At 41.7% G+C, this 20,348-nt stretch overlaps 1 protein-coding gene across 1 annotated transcript in view; it reads right to left on the reverse strand.

Annotated features, from left to right (window-relative positions):
* The window catches only part of LOC143288324 (kinesin-like protein KIF22), a 32,255-nt gene extending 15,108 nt beyond the window's left edge, over positions 1-17,147 (reverse strand). The window contains exons 1-8 of the mRNA XM_076596697.1: positions 17,124-17,147; positions 16,329-16,512; positions 14,747-14,874; positions 12,758-12,948; positions 10,560-10,705; positions 7,047-7,211; positions 4,884-4,959; positions 2,743-2,787 (exon numbers count right to left, since the gene is read on the reverse strand). Coding sequence (XP_076452812.1) covers positions 2,743-2,787; positions 4,884-4,959; positions 7,047-7,211; positions 10,560-10,705; positions 12,758-12,948; positions 14,747-14,874; positions 16,329-16,510 — 933 coding nt within the window. The 5' untranslated portion in view covers positions 16,511-16,512; positions 17,124-17,147. The remainder of the gene's footprint in view (positions 1-2,742; positions 2,788-4,883; positions 4,960-7,046; positions 7,212-10,559; positions 10,706-12,757; positions 12,949-14,746; positions 14,875-16,328; positions 16,513-17,123) is intronic.
* Between the last annotated feature and the right edge of the window lie 3,201 nt (positions 17,148-20,348).

The raw sequence follows: 20,348 nt of genomic DNA on the forward strand, positions 1-20,348 counted from the left end.
TTTGTTAGTCTCTCTCTCTCTCTCCATATATATATATATATATATATTTGACATCAAAAGATAAAAGCCTACTTTGTGAATGCATATTTGTAGTGTTCCTGATCAACACATACAAGACCAGAAATTGTTTCACAATCTGTCGATGGCACAAACGAGTAGCAAAATCAAAATTCTTCCAAACCTTGAGCAAGGTTGTTGGCCAAAAAACAAACGAACAATTTTTCTGTACTTCCACAGAGGAAGGTGGCTGAATGGTTAAGACGCTTATCTGCCAATAATAATAATAATAATAATGGTATTTATATTGCGCTGAATCTTGTGCAGAGACAAATCAAAGCACTTTCGCACCGTCATTCTCACGCATGCATAACTCTAAAACTGGAGAAACTGAAAGACAAGGAAGAGGCAGGGAAGGGAGGCTATTTTGGGAAGAGGTGGGTGGACTTGAAAGAGCTGAGTGCGGAGACTTGACGAAGCGAAAGAGGAAGTTCATTCCAATTGCAAGGTCCAGAGACAGAGAAAGAACGGCAGCCAACAGTCGAGAGTTTGAATCTGGGTATGCGTAAACAGAGTGGATCCGAAGCTGATCGTAGTGAGCGAGATGGAGCGTAGAGGTGAAGGCAGCCACAGAGATAGGAAGGGGCTGATTGGTGAATACATTTGTAGCATACAGTGCTGATCTTGTACTTTATTCGGTGTGAGACAGGGAGCCAGTGGAGACGTTGCAAAAGAGGAGTGACGTGCTCAGATCTTTTCTTTCTGTTCGTGAGGGTCTGGGTTCCGTTCCTGACCTCACCCTTCATCCCAGGTTTGACTGGTAAACCGACGGGCGCAATAGCCGAGTGGTTAAAGCGTTGGACTGTCAATCTGAGGGTCCCGGGTTCGAATCACGGTGACGGCGCCTGGTGGGTAAAGGGTGGAGATTTTTACGATCTCCCAGGTCAACATATGTGCAGACCTGCTAGTGCCTGAACCCCCTTCGTGTGTAAATGCATGCAGAAGATCAAATACGCACGTTAAAGATCCTGTAATCCATGTCAGCGTTCGGTGGGTTATGGAAACAAGAACATACCCAGCATGCACACCCCCAAAAGCAGAGTATGGCTGCCTACATGGCGGGGTAAAAACGGTCATGCACGTAAAAGCCCACTCATGTACATGCGAGTGAACGTGGGAGTTGCAGCCCACGAACGCAGAAGAAGAAGAAGAAAAAGACTGGTAAACCAAACTGAGCGCCTAGTCCTTCAGATGAGACGACAAAAAGAGGTCCTGAGTGCAGCAAGCACTTGGCGTGCAGAAAAAGAACTCACGTCAACCAAAAAAAGTATTTGGCAAAATTCTGTAGACCAAATCCACTCTGATAGGTACACAAATATACATGCACACACACTCAAGGCCTGATTCACAAGCACGCTGGGTTATGCTTCTGGTCAGGCATCTGCCTAGCGGATGTAGTCCAGCGTGTATGGATTTGTCCCAGTGCAGTCACGCCTCCTTGAGTACATGTGTCTGTTCATATGCTCACACACAAATGCCTATGTGTTTGCTCGTGCGTTTGTATATGCACACATCTGCGTGTATGTGCATGTCCACTCGCAAGCAAAAATCTATGTGTACATGTCTTTGACTATATATATATATATATATGTATTATTGTATATGTGTGTCAGTTCATGTGTTTGAGTGTGTAACTGCACACACGAACCCCCCCACTTCATATGTGGAGTAATGGCCTAGAAGTAAGGCGTCCACCAAGGAAGCGAGAGAATCTGAGCACACTGGTTCAAATCACAGTTTCAGCCGCCGATATTTTCTCCCCATCCACTAGACCTTGAGTGGTGGTCTGGATGCTAGTCATTCGGATGAGATGATAAACCAAGGTCCCGTGTGCAGCATGCACTTAGCACACGTAAAAGAACCCACAGCAACAAGAGGGTTGTTCCTGGCAAATTTCTGTAGAAAAATCCACTTCAATAGGAAAAACAAATGAAACTGCACACAGGAAAAAATACAAAAAAATGGGTGGCACTGTAGTATAGCAACACGCTCTCCTTCGGGACAGCAGCACCAATTTCACACAGAGAAATCTGTTGTGATAAAATGAAATACAAATACACACGTATGTACAGATGATGTGTGTGTGTATGCCTTTGTGCTTGTGCGCACAGAGATGCCAACCCCTGTCAAGTGTTTGTAGGAACAATCAGGAAATATGGTAGGAACATTTTGAATTTGGTAGGAACACTCAGACTCTGAGCCACATCAGCAAACACACAATTTATCTACAAGGCGTACAATCACTTGAGCCTACCTTCAACACGGTGTAACTCTTAACTACTACGATTTAGCTGAATGGTCCACTCAATGCTGTTTCAATGCAAACACGCACGTGATTAGCTGAGCATCATCATGCGAGACCAAGGTTAGTAGTGACTGCCCTGGCCTCGCTATCAATAGGACTAGAGCATCTGCGTAATGTTAGGACAGGAAAGCATACCACAATGCTATGTAGTCAAAAAAGAACTCGTCGGAACAATTTTGCTGACATCGTAACGTCGGAAAAAACTGCAACTGAGCGTAACAAAATACGGTGAAATTGTAACAACTGGCATCTCTGTGCGCATGAGTGCGTGTACTGAACTGATCCAGGGACAAGTGTATGCGCGCACACACACAACCAGAGGTACTGACTGGCCTTTCAGCCAGCCCTGTGTGTGACAATAATTCAGGTGTCTCACCCACCTGGAGCAGTCGTGTCAGTTTGCTGTTGCGGTACGGGATCCTCGGCTGCAACATCAGAAAAGTTATATATATAAATGTGAATATATGTAAATGTGAATATATATATATATATACAGTTCTCTCTCTCTCTCTCAGAAAGAGATCTGTATGACACAATTTATTCAACATGAAATATACCTATGTTTCTAGTAACGAAAAAAACGACAACAAAAAAAGAAACACAAAAATCAAGTCAAGCTATATCCAGTATCGCTTCAGAGAAATTCATATTTGGTCATGTATACTGCTCACAACAGTGAACACATACATTCAGAATAGGTCCAGAACAAAAAGAACTCCAATAAAGTTGCCTTTGCCCCAGAAATCCAAAAACAACCAACCGACAAAAGTGATAAATACAAATACAAATACATCAAAACATTTCATCAAAAAATTAATCCAAAAAATAAAACATTGACTGGATAAACAAATAAGATTAATCTTCTAAGAACAAGCAAACCGTATCAGGGAGCAATCAACAATCATAAAACAACAACAACAAAAAATACACCAACGTTTGCAGTTTCCAAATGACCTGTTTCTATTTTTGCTTGCAAAAGTTGTGCAAAACTAAAACACTTCAACTTTCATCCTGTTTTCAAAATGAAAAAATCTCTTGCACACACTTAAATCAAAATAATAATACACACATGCACAGACACAGATAACACAAGCGAATGAACCATGCTTAGCTGAACATGACCGCACACAGAAAAAGAGAGCGAGGCTGGAAAGCATCTATGAACAGAAAGTCCTACAAGTGGGTGCAGACAGTAGAGAGTCATTGAGTGAGGCAGAAAACGACGGGAGAGGTGTGTGAGGGGGGTGGGAGGTGGGGGGGAAACAAAGACGGAGACTGACGATGGCACCAGCCTTGAGCGACACAGTATCAGAATCACTATCAGCATCAGTAGCTCAAGGAGGCGTCACTGCGTTCGGACAAATCCATATACGCTACACCACATCTGCAAAGCAGATGCCTGACCAGCGGCGTAGCCCAACGCGCTTAGTCAGGCCTTGAGAAAAAATAATAATAATAAAAAATAAAAAGAAGAAAAAAAGGAGAAGATAATAATCATAATAATAATGATAATAATAAAAATGATGATGATAATAATAATAATATAATAATGATGACAATGATGATGATGATGATAATAATAATAATAAATAAATAAAAATAAAACAAAAAGACAATAACGATGGTAAATAAGAAAATAAGCAAATAAATGTAAAACATGCAGACACACATTCACACATACACACACATCCATAACATATATGCAACAAACATACAGTTTCACAGATATGAAAGCACAAACAAATACACATAAACGTGTACACACACACACACACAAACACACATACACCATCTCCTAAATTACACTGCATCCCCCCCCCACCCCTCCCCCCATCCCGCCTCCTCCACACACTCATTCCTAGGCTATGCACACAACACAAACAAAACCAAGAAAAATGACACACTAGCTGATTTCATTCTTTTTTTGTCATATTTTCACACTGCATCCTTGTGTGTGTGTGTGTGCGCTTGCATCCACTTGTATACATGCACCTTGTCTCTTTCCATCGCCCTTGATTATGAAGTCAGGCTTCACCTGCAAAGAACTCCCATGGCTGACAAGATCAGACCGTGACACTAGCAGTGTCACACACACACACACACACACACACACACACACACTACACTGACATGGACACAGTCACACAGACACAGATACACACACACACACACACAGCAGCACAGCTCAGCAGACTGTCGACGGGTCAGACCATGACATGAGCAGTGACACACACACACAGTGTTTACACATACACACACAGACACAGACACAACACACACACACAAACAACATACACACACATACACAATGTTTACACACACACACACACACACACACACACACACACACACACACACACAGCAGCAGCAGCCCAGCTCACCAGACTGATGTCGATGGATCAGACCATGACATGAGCAGTGACACAGACACACACAGTGTTTACACACACACACACACACACATACACACACACACACACACACACACACACACACACACACACAGAGCAGCACAGCTCACCAGATTGTTGTTGATGGCGTCCACCACCTCACCCAACACAAACAGTGACTTGTTGATGGCTCCACTCTCCTTCAGCCTGAAACAGCACATCAGGTCCTTCAGTGTACTGTATAGCACAGCACAGCACAGCACAGCACAGTACAGTACAGTAAAGATTAGCATAGCATAACATAGCATAATATAGCATAGTAGAGCAGAGTAGAGTATAGCAGAGCAGAGCAGAGCAGAGCAGAGCACAGTACAGTACAGTACAGTAAAGATTAGCATAGCATAACATAGCATAATATAGCATAGTACAGTATAGTAGAGTATAGCAGAGCAGAGCAGAGCACAGAATAGCATAGCATAGCACAGCATAGTATAGTAGAACAGAGCAGAGCAGAGCATAGTAGAGTACAGCACAGCAGTACAGTATAGCATAGCATTGTAGAGCAGTGCAGAACAGTAGAGTAGAGGAGAGCAGAGCAGAGCAGTATAGTATAGTATAGTATAGTATATGAGAGCAGTATAGTATAGTATAGGAGAGCAGAGCAGTATAGTATAGTACAGGACAAGAGCAGTAGAGTAGAGCAGAGCAGAGCAGAGCAGAGTAGAGTACAGTACAGTAGAGTACAGTAGAGTAGAGTAGAGTAGAGTGGAGACCACACTTCATGATAATAACCAGCCTGAATCCAATCCAGCTGCTTGTCTGCCTGTCTGTCTGTCAGTCTGTTTGTCGATGTGTTTTTTGTTTTGTTTTTATGAATGTACCTTTTTTTCTTTCTAAACGTCCTTCACATTCTTGATGTTACTGTTGTAAAATGATCTATTAAATGGAATGAAAATGTTATCTTGAAAAGTATAAGACTGTAGAATATTGTAATGTATGGCCTTGCATTGTATTGCACTGTTTCATATTGTATTGTAGTATTTGTACTGCACTGTAATGCTGTGTTGCATTGCATTGTATTGTGCTGTATTCTGTTGTGATTGTATTGCATTGCACGGTACTCTACTGCATTGCACTGTATTGTATTGCATTGTACTGTATTGTATTACATTGTACTGTATTGTATTGCATTGTACTGTATTGTATTGCATTGTACTGTATTGTATTGCATTGTACTGTATTGTATTGCATTGTACTGTATTGTATTGCATTGTACTGTATTGTATTGCATTGTACTGTATTGTATTACATTGTACTGTATTGTATTGCATTGTACTGTATTCTACTGCATTGTACTGTATTGTATTACATTGTACTGTATTGTATTGCATTGTACTGTATTGTATTGCATTGTACTGTATTGTATTACATTGTACTGTATTGTATTACATTGTACTGTATTGTATTGCATTGTACTGTATTGTATTGCATTGCATTGCAATGCATTGTATTGTACTGCATTGTACTGTATTGTATTACATTGTACTGTATTGTATTGCATTGCATTGCAATGCATTGTATTGTACTGCATTGTACTGTATTGTATTGCATTGTACTGTATTGTATTACATTGTACTGTATTGTATTGCATTGCATTGCAATGCATTGTATTGTACTGCATTGTACTGTATTGTATTGCATTGTATTTCACTGTATTCACTATTGTATTGCAATGTACTGTACTGTACTGTATTGCATAACATGTACCCACAACAAATTTCTCTGTGTGAAATTCAGGCCACCCTCCCCAGCGACAGCGCATTGACACAGTGCCACGCTGTCTTTTTTTTCTTTTTCTTTTTTTTAATTCTCTCTGCACATGATTTTGCTTTGTACTAGTATCAAAATTGGATTTTCTACCGATTTTTGCCAGGGACAACCCCTTTTGCTGCCATGGGTCCTTTTACATGCGCCAAAGTGCATGCTGCACACGGGCCCTTGGTTCATGGTGATTCGTCCCATCCACAGCATCCAGACCACCACTCAAGGTCTGGTGGAGGGAGAGAAAATACTGGCCAGTGTGGGATTTGATCCTGCACCCTCACCCTATGATTCTAACCAAATGAAACAACAGGAACAAATAAATAAAAATGATAACAATAAAAGCTAAGCAAATTAAAACATAGCGCAGGAAAAGGTAAGCAGAAGGCAAAAGACTGAAATGTTATTCTTCTGCCAATACGGAAATTATCCTTCCAGTACACAGAAACACTCCCAACCAACGCATTACTGACCTGAGTCCACTGTTTCCGGTACGTCGGTTGTCCTCGGAGCCAGCCAAGTCCACCAAGTAGACCTTGCCATGGAACACCTTGCCGCTCCTGCGAGTCTCCACCTTCAGCTGCACGATGCAGTGGCTGCGACTGGAGCGCTCGTTCAACTTGGTGGCCGCCACCGTTCTGTTCGTTGATTAAGAAAATACCTTCATCACTTTAAGTCAGTGGCTGCAAATGGAGTGTTCGTTCAGCTTGGTGGCCGCCACCGTTCTGTTCGTTGATTAAGAAAATACCTTCACTTTAAGTCAGTGACTGCAAATGGAGTGCTCATTCAGCCTGGTGGCCGCCACCGTTCTGTTCGTTGATTAACAAAACACCTTCACTTTAAGTCAGCTGCTGCAAATGGAGTGGTCATTCAGCTTGGTGGCCGCCACCGTTCTGTTCGTTAATTAACAAAACACCTTCACTTTAAGACAGCTGCTGCAAATGGAGTGGTCATTCAGCTTGGTGGCCGCCACCGTTCTGTTCGTTGATTAAGAAAATACCTTCATCACTTTAAGTCAGTGGCTGCAAATGGAGTGGTCATTCAGCTTGGTGGCCACCACCGTTCTGTTCATTAATTAACAAAACACCTTCACTTTAAGTCAGTGGCTGCAAATGGAGTGTTCATTCAGCTTGGTGGCTGCCACCGTTCTGTTCATTGATTAAGAAAATACCTTCACTTTAAGTCAGAGGCTGCAAATGGAGTGTTCGTTCAGCTTGGTGGCTGCCACCGTTCTGTTCATTGATTAAGAAAATACCTTCACTTTAAGTCAGTGGCTGCAAATGGAGTGTTCATTCAGCTTGGTGGCTGCCACCGTTCTGTTCGTTGATTAAGAAAATACCTTCATCACTTTAAGTCAGTGGCTGCAAATGGAGTGTTCGTTCAGCTTGGTGGCTGCCACCGTTCTGTTCGTTGATTAAGAAAATACCTTCATCACTTTAAGTCAGTGGCTGCAAATGGAGTGTTCGTTCAGCTTGGTGGCTGCCACCGTTCTGTTCGTTGATTAAGAAAATACCTTCACTAAGTCAGTGGCTGCAAATGGAGTGTTCGTTCAGCTTGGTGGCTGCCACCATTCTGTTCGTTGATTAAGAAAATACCTTCACTTTAAGTCAGCGGCTGCAAATGGAGTGCTCGTTCAACTTGGTGGCCGCCACCGTTCTGTTCGTTGATTAAGAAAATACCTTCACTTTAAGTCAGCGGCTGCAAATGGAGTGCTCATTCAGCCTGGTGGCCGCCACCGTTCTGTTCGTTGATTAACAAAACACCTTCACTTTAAGTCAGCTGCTGCAAATGGAGTGTTCGTTCAACTTGGTGGCCGCAACCGTTCTGTTCGTTGATTAAGAAAATACCTTCACTTTAAGTCAGTGACTGCAAATGGAGCATTCGTTCAGGTTGGTGGCCGCAACCGTTCTGTTCGTTGATTAAGAAAATACCTTCATCACTTTAAGTCAGTGGCTGCAAATGGAGTGTTCGTTCAGCTTGGTGGCTGCCACCGTTCTGTTCGTTGATTAAGAAAATACCTTCATCACTTTAAGTCAGTGGCTGCAAATGGAGTGTTCGTTCAGCTTGGTGGCTGCCACCGTTCTGTTCGTTGATTAAGAAAATACCTTCATCACTTTAAGTCAGTGGCTGCAAATGGAGTGTTCATTCAGCCTGGTGGCTGCCACCGTTCTGTTCGTTGATTAAGAAAATACCTTCACTTTAAGTCAGCGGCTGCAAATGGAGTGCTCGTTCAACTTGGTGGCCGCCACCGTTCTGTTCGTTGATTAAGAAAATACCTTCATCACTTTAAGTCAGTGGCTGCAAATGGAGTGTTCGTTCAGCTTGGTGGCTGCCACCGTTCTGTTCATTAATTAACAAAACCACCTTCATCACTTTAATCAGTGGCTGCGACTGGAGCGCTTGTTTAGTTTGGTGGCTGTCACCGTTCTGTTTGCTAATTAACAAAACCACCATCATCACCTCAGTCAGAAGCTGTGTCTGCATAAGATACGTCTGGTTTAATCCTGCAGCTGAAGGGAAAAGACCCAAAAAAGTCAGTCACAAAACTTACTCAAGCAATGGGATTCAAAGGCCAAGAACAAAGCGGCAGCTTGCAAGTATAACCCTAAAAATGAGTTTGAGCACCTGAAACAATATGAACTACCTGATAAATTATGTGAGCAGTGACTCAAAGTGGACTTGACCTGCAATTTTCTGCATACTCTCATGCATTGCCTGTCAATTATTTATTATCATTAGCATCATTGCTGTTTATATCCCAACCAACCACACAGGGCCATCCATACCGCAGCAGAAAACACCCTCAATATCAATCCCACTGAACATGAAAAAAAAAAACCCTGGAAAAGAAAACCAGACAAAGGTGCAGTCATATTCATGAACATCCATCCATAACATGTCTCTGACATTGATCATTTCATCTAAGCTTTGCCAAAGGACTACAAAAAAATTATAAAAAACATGAACGCAAACATGTGTAACACATCATCATATAATAAATCATGGCAACAGACATACAAAACCACAAGATGCCAGCGGGCAATTCACAGTGGGCAATCAAGGCTTTTGAGAAAACGATGCAAGCAAATGGACCGGAAATGCAGAAAATATGTGTGCGTGTGTGTGTGTGTGTGTGTGTAGTCACATTTTGGTGTGTGTATGTAACATAGATATGATGTATTATGTTAACAAAAGCGTTTTTGTAAAGCACCTAGAGCAGATTTCTGGATAGTGTGCTATATAAGTATCCATTATTATTATTATTATTATTATTAAAATATGAATGAAGAAACATTTCAGTTTAACTTAAAGTTTCTCAAGAAGGCGTCACTGCATTCAGATAAATTCATATACACTACACATCAGATGCTTGGCAGATGCTTAACCAGCAGCGTAACCCAACACACTTGATCAAGCCTTAAGTTCCTATATTTGTGTACATATGAGAGTGGTTTTCGTGTGAAGAATTCTGCCAGAGGACAACGCCCACTGTGCATTGGGTTCTTTTTTCAGTGCGCCAAGTGCATGCTGCACACAGGATCTTGATCTGTCGTCTCATCCGAATGACTAGATGCTCAGTTTGATTTTCCAGTGAAACTAGGGAGAGAGGCAGAGACAGGTATTCAAAACCAGATTCTCACAGACACTGCGTTGGCAGATAAACATCTTAACCATTCCGCCACCTTCCTCTGTAAAGGAAAAGGGAATGGAAAGGAAAAAGCCAGAAACAAAGAGAGCAGTGGAACAGAGGACATTACTGGCACACAATTAGGTGCTGATACTGTTTATACTGACAGAACCTGTGGCATTCCCAAAGGGGAGAGGTGGGTGCATGTGGGAGGGAGGGTGGGGGAGAGGGGGGGTGGGGGAGAGGGGGGGTGTCAAACACTGCCCACCAAACAGTTAATTTAAAACCATTTTAAAAATATTTTTCTAAAGATTTCATTTCAACTGCCAGTGCACGCAACATCCAAACGTCCATTCACCTGTTGTTGGACGCTGGCCCAAACAAGTTCTTGAAGTCGTCAAAGTTGTTGATGACCTTCTCCGTCAGGCCTGCCACAAAGATGTTGTGACTCCCGTCCTCCCGGATGGGCAGGTCAGTCTCTGACGGGTTCAGCAGGTCCTGGACCTGACGCAGCACAGCAAAGCATCGGATGATAATGATGATGATGATGATGACACGGATACTTATAGAGCGCCTATCCTCAGTTTAAGAGCAAGACCAAGCTCTTAAACACTTTACAAACACGGAGCCATTTACACAACAGGCTGCCTACCTGGGTAGTGCTGACTGACAGTTGCCATCGGGCGCTCATCATTCGTTTCCTGTGTCATTCAATCAGGTTTCAGTCATGCACATATACGCTCATACAGACATGTCACATTTTATGTGCATGACCATTTGTTTAGGCAACTATATTCCATTTTCAGGGGTATGCATGCTGGATATGTTCTTGTTTCCCTAACCCACCAAATGCTGAATGGGTTACAGGATCTTTAATTAACATGCATATATTTGATCTTCTGTGTGCATGTGCACACAAAGGGGGTTCAGGCACTAGCAGGTCTGCACATATGTTGACCTGGGAGATCAGGAAAATCTGAACCAGTCACCCACCAGGTAATGACATTCAAACCTGGGACCCTCAGACTGAAAGTCCAACGCTTTAACCACTCGGCTACCGCGCCCATCATTTGCATTACACAGGTAGTAGTCATAATTTGATGTAGCGTTACTGGCACTAAAGTGTGTTGTCACAAGTCACCGGGAACATTGATGTTTTATTTTTTATGCTCATTATCAGTTGTTTCTCTTCTTAAATCAATGACTTCCCTTTTAACTCATTCTACCCCACAGCTACATGCCTGCTTCAGCTCCCCTGCACCAGCACTACATGAGACCACTGCAAAGAATACAGGGTGGTTCACTAAAACAGTGAAAATCGATGGAAAAATGTTGTTTTAATCGGTCACAAAAAGCTTCGTTTTCATACTTCTGGAATCCGTAAACTGTTCAGTTCAGAATGCCAACTGTACCAAGCAAGAATAAACGAAATTAGAATAGTGTGTTGGTATGAGTATTCTCGTACCTGGTCCACAGAGGCAGTAATCATGGTACGAGTTATCTCGTACCTGGAGTAGAATGAGTTCATGAAATCTACTGAGCAATTTTCTTTTCAAGTGTACTACTGTTTACTTCAAATGTTCAACAAAAAACACACACAAAAAAATACAATAAAAGAAGTTTCTAAATTTTCAATCTATCGACCTTTGGCAAGGATTAATTAAGTAGTGAGAAAAAAAGACATATGAAGTATGACTTGTTTTTTTCTTTGTTTTTGTTTTTGTCTCTGAACATATCCATTCTGTCCTACCAAACAGTGTCAAACTAAACCAATGTCTACAACAACAGGACCTCTGCACCACTGTCTGCCCCATCAAGTCTCTGTTATGTTGCACATTTCATCCTGGCTTTATTTACATTTACATCATTTTCAAGAACAAAACTTCAGCAGCAGTAAAGCAAATGTGAAGAGAATTCATCCACTCGTGCTCCCTGTAACTCAATCATCTGACCTCGCCATCCATCTGTTCGATATGGCCTATGGATGTGTTGGAAGTGTAGTCGTCTCTGTCTTCTTTTTTTTCTTTCTTTCATCTCCCCACCCCCATCTCTTTCTCTCTCTTTTTTTTTTTTTACCACCATAGTGAAGCATTGATGCAGTGTGTGTCTGAACATGGGTGTTCTGAGTGTGTGGGTGGAGTGCACCTGTGAGTGTATAGTCTGTGTCGCATGCATGTGTGTAAAGCATTTTTTGTGGATTTTTTTTTTTTAATAAATAATTTCTCTCTGCAGTCTGTATAATTGTCTTGGCCGGTTTTGTTTTTTTCTTGCATGTATTCAAGTGCTGACGTATGCCAGTACATATATGCAAATGTTTGTGCATTGCTTCATGGGTGACAGTTGGGACCCACTGTATGAGTCTGCGCCATGTGGATACTATATCATATATATTATCATCATCATTCTTTGTCATCCAAAGATGATGCAGTCTGATTTCTCGTCGATAGGAAAGCAAGCGGCTCCACAATCCAAGACTGGAAACACACACAAAGCAGAAGTTTGTTATCATCACCAATGACCATGATCATCATCATCACCACCATCTGCAGCCTTCACCTTTTCATTGTAGATTTCCAGGTAGGAGAAGGAGACTTTGTGGGACTGGAGAGGGGCAGCTGCAGCGCCGGCCTTGGCTGCAGTGGAAGCGGAAGAGGAAGCGGAAGAGGTCAGTTTGTGGAAGAGGGTGTGGATGACCCTGGGGATCATGCCCGGATCGCCCTCCGTGCCCAGCATGGTGTGAGTCTTGCCTGCAAAAACATCACCACTGTCAGGGGGAGATTAGCTTTGTAACCCTTGGAGATCCCACTGACGTGAATACATACATTCACTGTAGACTGCATCTAGTCACTGGGATAGGAAAGTGGGGCCCTATCCACTCCTTCTGTCGACCTTCCCCACCCCAAGTCAGGTAACCCATTCACACCTGGGTGGAGCGAGGGAAATCAGAGTAAAGTGCCTTTCCCCAAGGGCACAATGCCGAAGCACAGCCTCAAACCCTGATCACTGGTCAACACTGGATCAGAAATCCAATGCCTGACCACCAAAAAGATCATTCTGAATAAGGAATGAAAACAGCAACAAAAAAAACAAAAACATAACAACAAAACAACAAGTAATTTGGTGGATAATTTTGTTACACAAACTTACTTAACACAAACACAATCCATGATACAGTGATTTCAATCAATTAAAAAAAAACAACCCCAGATCATCCCATAATACCACAATCGATAAAAGACGGTACAACTCTACATTCTATAATAATCACAATAAATATGAGCAAGTACAAATCTACAATCTAAAATAGATTTTTACATTCAATAAAGTATAAATCCATAAAACGATAAATCCATAATGATTGTATTTTAATCAATAAAGTATAAATTTACAATCCATAACCATCAAATTCAGTAAAAGAAAATACAATCCATAATTTCAACCAATAAAAGAAAACAAGACCCATACACATTAAGAGTGTAAAACTAAAAGCCACAAAGAAAGGTTAGACAATTTCAACACTCAGGTCAAGAAAATCGCAATCAAATATCATCCACACAAAGGCTAAAAAAAGGCCAAATCACAGCAATGTATCATTTTATCAAAGATCTAATCATGTAAGCAGGCAATTATCACCCACATCACCAATTTATCTATTTATTTATTTATTAAGACTTCTTGCTATAGTGCATATTCTTGAAGCTCTATGCGCTTTACAACAGCACTAAAAACATTCACTCAAACATCCCCACACAAACATATGCATATAATTTGAAACATAGGTAAGAGGGAACAATCATGTCAGTTGATTAAATCAAAAAATGCAACAAGTTTATAAAAAAAAAAGAAGATAAAAATGAAATAATAACAACAAAGTAGACAATTGAAATTGAAAGAACACAAGCACATATGCGCATACATATATACATAGGTACATACATACATACAAAACACACAACGTGCGCGTGCACACACATGCGCGCGCGCATGCACCAACAAACACACAGTGTTCCCAATGGGCCTGATTTTTTGAGGGTCACTGTGACCCTTTGACTGGAATTTTTGAGGGTCATTGTCACATTTCTGAGGGTCAACAGGAAAACATACAAAAAATCAATGAAGACAATTGTACAATGAAAATGAAAAGAAACCCACACCTTCTCCAAACAAGGACATTCGAAATGCTTGAATACAATGAAAACACAGTCAACTACTTATAATGCGCACATAACCATACTCACTACTAATGAACACACAACAGCACTCTCTACTCTCAGTTTCGTCTGCTATGCACTAGCCTAAGCTTAGGCCCACGATGCGTGCTTCGCGGTTTTCCTGGAAGCCGTAAGATGCTTGTTAGTTTCAGGAAAAAGTGTGCGTCACATTGACGCACAGGGTAAAAATTTTGTGCGTCAAAGTTGTAAATCTGTGCGTCATTTACGCACATATGTACGTTTTTGGGAACACTGACACAAGCCGCATACCCAGACACACACTACTCACGCACTCGCTCAATGACAAACTACCAATCAAACGCCATGCCCTCACCAGCGCCTGTGGGCCCGTAGGCAAAGATGGAAACGTTTTCTCCCTTGATGGCATGTCCAAGAAGGGGGCGTACACAAGCCTCAAATATCTCCCGCTGTCCACTGGTTTTGTCGTACACTGAGGAAAACCTGACAGCGAAGACACACACACACACTGTCTGTGGTCACCATTCCTGAGTCGTCACTTTGTCACATTTGAGTTGACTCTCGGTCACACTCTGTCTTAATCAGTGCTTTTGTGAACTGCCTAGTCTGCTGGTCAGGGTTCCTTATTTATCATCATTCATTCTGTGATTAACTGGAGATGTATGTGTTCTTCTTCTTTCTTCTTCTTCTTCTGCGTTCGTGGGCTGCAACTCCCACGTTCACTGGCATGTACACGAGTGGGCTTTTACGTGCATGACCGTTTTTACCCCGCCATGTAGGCAGCCATACTCCGCTTTCGGGGGTAAATGTATGTGTTCAAAGCATACAATCTGAATCACACTCCTTTCAAAAACTGATATCAGCTTGGTCCACCTAAGAAGTCTGAATAAAACAGTGATTTGTAAGCATGTATATATTCATGTATAGGTCAGCGCAACACACACATGTGCTGCATCACCACACACATACAATGTATGCAGTATGCACACTCAGACATCTCACAGTTGGGCCACAGGTACTCACACTTTTTCCCTTCCTCCTCACATGCCTTGTGTTTTGAACAATGTCTGAATCAGTGAATGCCAGTCCTTGTTTAGTTCATTAGATATGTTAAACTAAGATTGTGTAAGAAACGCCTCTTGTGGTCTCAATGTGTGATACCATCACTCAGATCCAACAACTTCACATCAATCTCACCTATGTGTGCAAGTGTCTGCATGAAACAAGAGAAGCAGTACAGATACTGGAAGATGACAATAAAATGATGTTCTTTTCAATTCTGTCATCTGGAATGACAGAGAAAGGTTCTTTTCACTGTGTGTTAATAGACAGTTACATTGATTCTCAGTGCATTCATCATAAGCCATCAACCCACATTGCTAACAAAGCACAGAACTAAATTCTGATAATCCCCTTTCAGTTTCACTAAATTTCAGAGTGACTAATTCAATAATTGCTGGACTTTACTGTAAATATGTAACACAAAATCTGAACAGAAGTGGTTAAAAACAGTTTTTAAAAATCTCCCCAACAATCAACAGAAGTGGTTAAAACAGTTTTTAAAAAATCTCCTCAACAATCATCCTAAATTCACCTTCTTAAAGCTTTAAGTTTAATAACCAATAATGACTGAGTAAATTTGCTAACATAGTAATACTAGTACTATCAGTAGTAAAACTATAATAATGTGTAAACTGTAATGGACACATGTTTCAAGAAAGAACACATCAAAAGGCTGTGATGCCTAGCTGTCCTCAAAACCTGAACACAACACTAAAATTAATTACAAGTACATACTCACAAACATGCATTCACAAGCACACACCACCCCCATGCTCCACCCCCCTGCACCTCCCCCCACACACCCTGCCCCCACACATCTACACACACATGATACCCAAATGCACACAAATGTACATATATATGTATGTACTTACTCATACTGCAGGTTCTCTCTGATGTTTCTGTGGTTGAAGATCTCCACTTTGTTTCCAGCAGTTCCAACACACACTTTGCTGTCTGTCACCAATGGCGGACGTACCCTGATCACAACTTTTACTCTTGTCTGCCGTTTTTCTCCAGTCTTTTTTCCCTCTGTCTCTTTGTTCCCCTTCATCATACCTGGTCAAACAGTACAACCCTCGATGATTAATTTGATACTCTTCAATACACTTTAATAGTAGACTGTAGAGATTCAGATGATATTCTGTATACATGTATAATTTCTGCAAGTGAGTGCGGTTTGACTACTTTAAGGACTAGACTGTAGCAGATCTGCACATTTATTAACTTGAGGCATTGGAAAAATTTCCCATCTTTTTTACCCATCAGATGTGTGTGTGTCGTGTGTGTGTGTGTGTGTGTGTGTGTGTGTGTGTGTGTGTACCGTCATAGCAACAATACAGCTTTCACAGATTAAGTTCTCTCCCATGTCGGTAATTTAGAGGAAATGCTATTACTTGGTTTCTGCGGACTCTACTTTGTAGTACACAGGGAATGACAGATCAATGGAAAATACAGTTATAAATACCTATCTCCTGAAATTAGGTCGCTGAAATTAACCGGGATCAAAGAAAAGACCCTCACATTGAATGTCCAGTGCTCTATCCACTCAACCATTGCACCTGTCAAGAGATAGACTCAACCTTTTGCTTCTTCCTTCCTGTAATCAGCGTCAACCGCTGGAATCTACTCTGATCCAAATCATGCCCAAAAGATCATGAAAACCTTACCACCGCTTATATTTCGTTTTTCTGTTGATGTGGTGTCCATTTTGAATCAACCTCTTTCCGGCCAATCCACCAATCAGAAATTGAGGCGCAAGCACAGCAGTTGCTTCCCTTGCATAGCCTTCTTATGCGATTGTTTCCCCTTACAAATGCTGCTTCTTCTTCCTTCTTCCTTGTTGGAGTTTCTTCTTCTTTCTGGCTTTTAATTTATTCGGACTGGGCGGTGGGTTGGTATGGGGGAGAGACAGGCGGACAGAGACTTGAACCAAGAAGTGAAAAGAAAGAAAGAAAAATTAGTTTTAAAAAGAAACAACAGCAGTTTTCCATTTTTTCAACATAAAAATGTCTTTCACTTGCATTAGATTAATCGTATGCGCTGATAAAGTTGTTAAGAACAAGTTGAGAAGGGGAAGTGCAGGTTATTTGGAACATGAGCACACCATTGTTCCAGCCACTTCATGTGTTTGTTCCCCGTCAGAATTCAATTTCCAGCTGAATATTTGGCGGGAACTGCTATAAACCTATTTCTCATGAAAGTCACCTATGTAAAATTTAGCCTTCAGAATAATTGAAGCTTTCGCTGCATTACTGAAATTGATTACCCACAAGCAAAGCAACCTTTTATCAATCTAAGAACCCAGTTGTTCAACGCCAAACGCACGTGTCGTTTTGGTAGTGTGATGAAACACTAGATAAGAACACTGATGCTGACTTAGGCACATCGGTTGATAATAACTTGGGCAGTGTGTTCACGTTTGCATCATAGTGTAAGCGTGTTTGTGCATATTTGTGTGTACAAGATATGACATTACAGGTGATATCAACAAGTCCGCCAGAAGTCTTACATGGTTTGTCTCCCTGACATACCTGGACAATTTTGTACGTGAAGGGTGGTTTTTTGTTGTTGTTGTTGTTTTTGTTTTTAAATTTATTTGACTCTTCGTTTGTCCACGTAACCGCTTACGTCTTGACGCATCTATGTGTCTGCACACAGAAAAATGTTACACTGATGTAGTTTTATTTTGCAGCTATTTTGTTTATCTTGCAGTGTCAGTATTTAGAGCACATGACAGACTTGGTGGTATAATAAGCACCCCTGCTCATAATTTCATGCACCGAGTGCTCAAACTTAAAATAAGCTGAACGTGACGGTAAACTGAGCTTTTTTTGAAAGTTAAAAATACCGATCCGTCTTATTTCTTGTTTTGCAAGATACCGAAAAATAAACCTTTGATACCTGAAGTATATTGTGCTCTTTACTTGCTGAAATCTTATTCAGTATCTCTGTGTATTCGTTGGTTTCTGATTTAATCAAGTTCCAAGTTATGGCGGTGCTCAAATTTGTATCAGTTCCCGATGGGCCGACTGGTTAAGGGCGGCGTTGGACTTTCAATCTGACTGAGTGTCCCGGGTTCGAATCTCGGCGTTAAAACCTTTCCTGTACGTCGTGGGTGTGCTCATACTCACACACATGCTTTTTGCTCTGTAATTCAAGTAATTTTGAAGCTACTTCCATTAAATTAATGACTGTGTTTATCATTGATGTATCTACTACATATCAGCTGAACATTATTTTGTTTTATCCATAAACAAAGAAATAGATATACAATAAACGTCCCGGTACGTCGTGGGGTGTGTGCACACCCACTACTCTCCAAGAATAAATTTTGCGCGCCGTACGTCGTGGGTGTGGAGCCACCCATAAACTTACAAAGAGCAGCCTTGCCCTCCATACATGCATTGTTTATGTGACGTCCTCGCGCCTGCTGGAGAGAGGGGGTAGAGGGGGTGGGGGTATGAAAGTGCTTCTTGTCCATCGTTTGGATTTGGTGCCATCGAGATCAGGCCTTTTTGTCGGTTGTGCTTCATATCCTTGCTCAAGTCTGCGGTTTTACCCTGAAGTTTAACCCATTTAATAAAATGGACGTTTATTGTACTAGATAAAAGAACTGATTAAATTTTAGATAAAATTTTGAATGAATTGTTTTTCTTGTAAAAAAAACAACAAAAAACCAACCAAAACATCAGAACTGATTGGTATGGGTTATTTTTATCTAGTTGGAAAAAAACTTTTTTGGAGAACTAGATATATATTCATCTAAATCTAAATCTAGTTGATACATAATCATGTTGTTGTTTTTTTTCTTATTCCAATCAGTTCGAAACAATGGAGATCCGCCCATGAAGGGGAGGGGGGGGCGGGGGAAGCCAGGATCGAATGCCGACACGGGAAAGGGACTGGTACCAGTGCCGCTGGCATCAGTTGAACTCAATACACTGAGTAAACGCACGGCCGTGCTCGTGTCTCAGTGTTATCGCATCATGTGATACGCCTGGGGGAGGGGAGGGGGGCCAGTAAAGAAGGGGAAGGGCTAGAAAGAATCACACAATCCTTTCTGACAGTATATGGAATGGACGCGCGTGCGTTTGTGTACGGGTGTGTCACTATGTGTGTATGTGTGTGTGTGTGTGTGTGTACAGGATTGGGTGTGTGTATGCACATATAAACACACACAAAAAAAAGAACAGTGTTTCCTACAAGCCTAAAACCTGATTACAAAACGGCCACAAAAAAAATTCTGTTCGTGAGGGAGATGCATCTTTTGCACGTCGTCTATAGATCCCTGATCTAAATAACATCTACAAGCTGCGGCCACCAAATGTACCACTGCATCATCAGCTGACGTAACGATTTCATCACACACACACACACACACACACTGACGCACAAAGCATAAGTCAAATGTTGCCGGGGTTTCCGGTTCCACAAAGTGTGGCTAGACACCGGGGATCATGTCGTGCGCCGGCGCGCGTGTGTGTATAGTAGTAGTAGTAGTATTGAGTAGTAGTAGTAGTAGTCTTCAGGTTAACGTCTTCCACTTTAAGTGATATTAGACGTGTGTGTGTGTGTGTGTGTTTGCATCAGTGTGTATGCTAGTACGTGTATATGTGCACTGGCACGCCGGGCGGCGTGTGTGTGTGTGTGTGTGTCAGTGTGTCTGCCGTTGTGTCTCAGTGTGTCTCGAGCCTGTCTGTCTGCTGGTGACTGTGTGGAGGTGTCTATGTACACACTCACGTATATCAGTGTGTGTGTGTGTGTTGCCGGACCATGAGAACATCTATACGCTCCAAGGGGCTGGAGTGAATCATTTGTTTGTTCGTTGTAGTAAAGCGCGCTTCAGCTTTTTTTTTCTTTTTCTTTTTCTCTCCAAAAGCGGCGTGCTAGGT

This window comes from Babylonia areolata, chromosome 12 (genome assembly GCF_041734735.1).
Source record: "Babylonia areolata isolate BAREFJ2019XMU chromosome 12, ASM4173473v1, whole genome shotgun sequence".
In the NCBI taxonomy this organism is placed as follows: domain Eukaryota; kingdom Metazoa; phylum Mollusca; class Gastropoda; order Neogastropoda; family Buccinidae; genus Babylonia; species Babylonia areolata.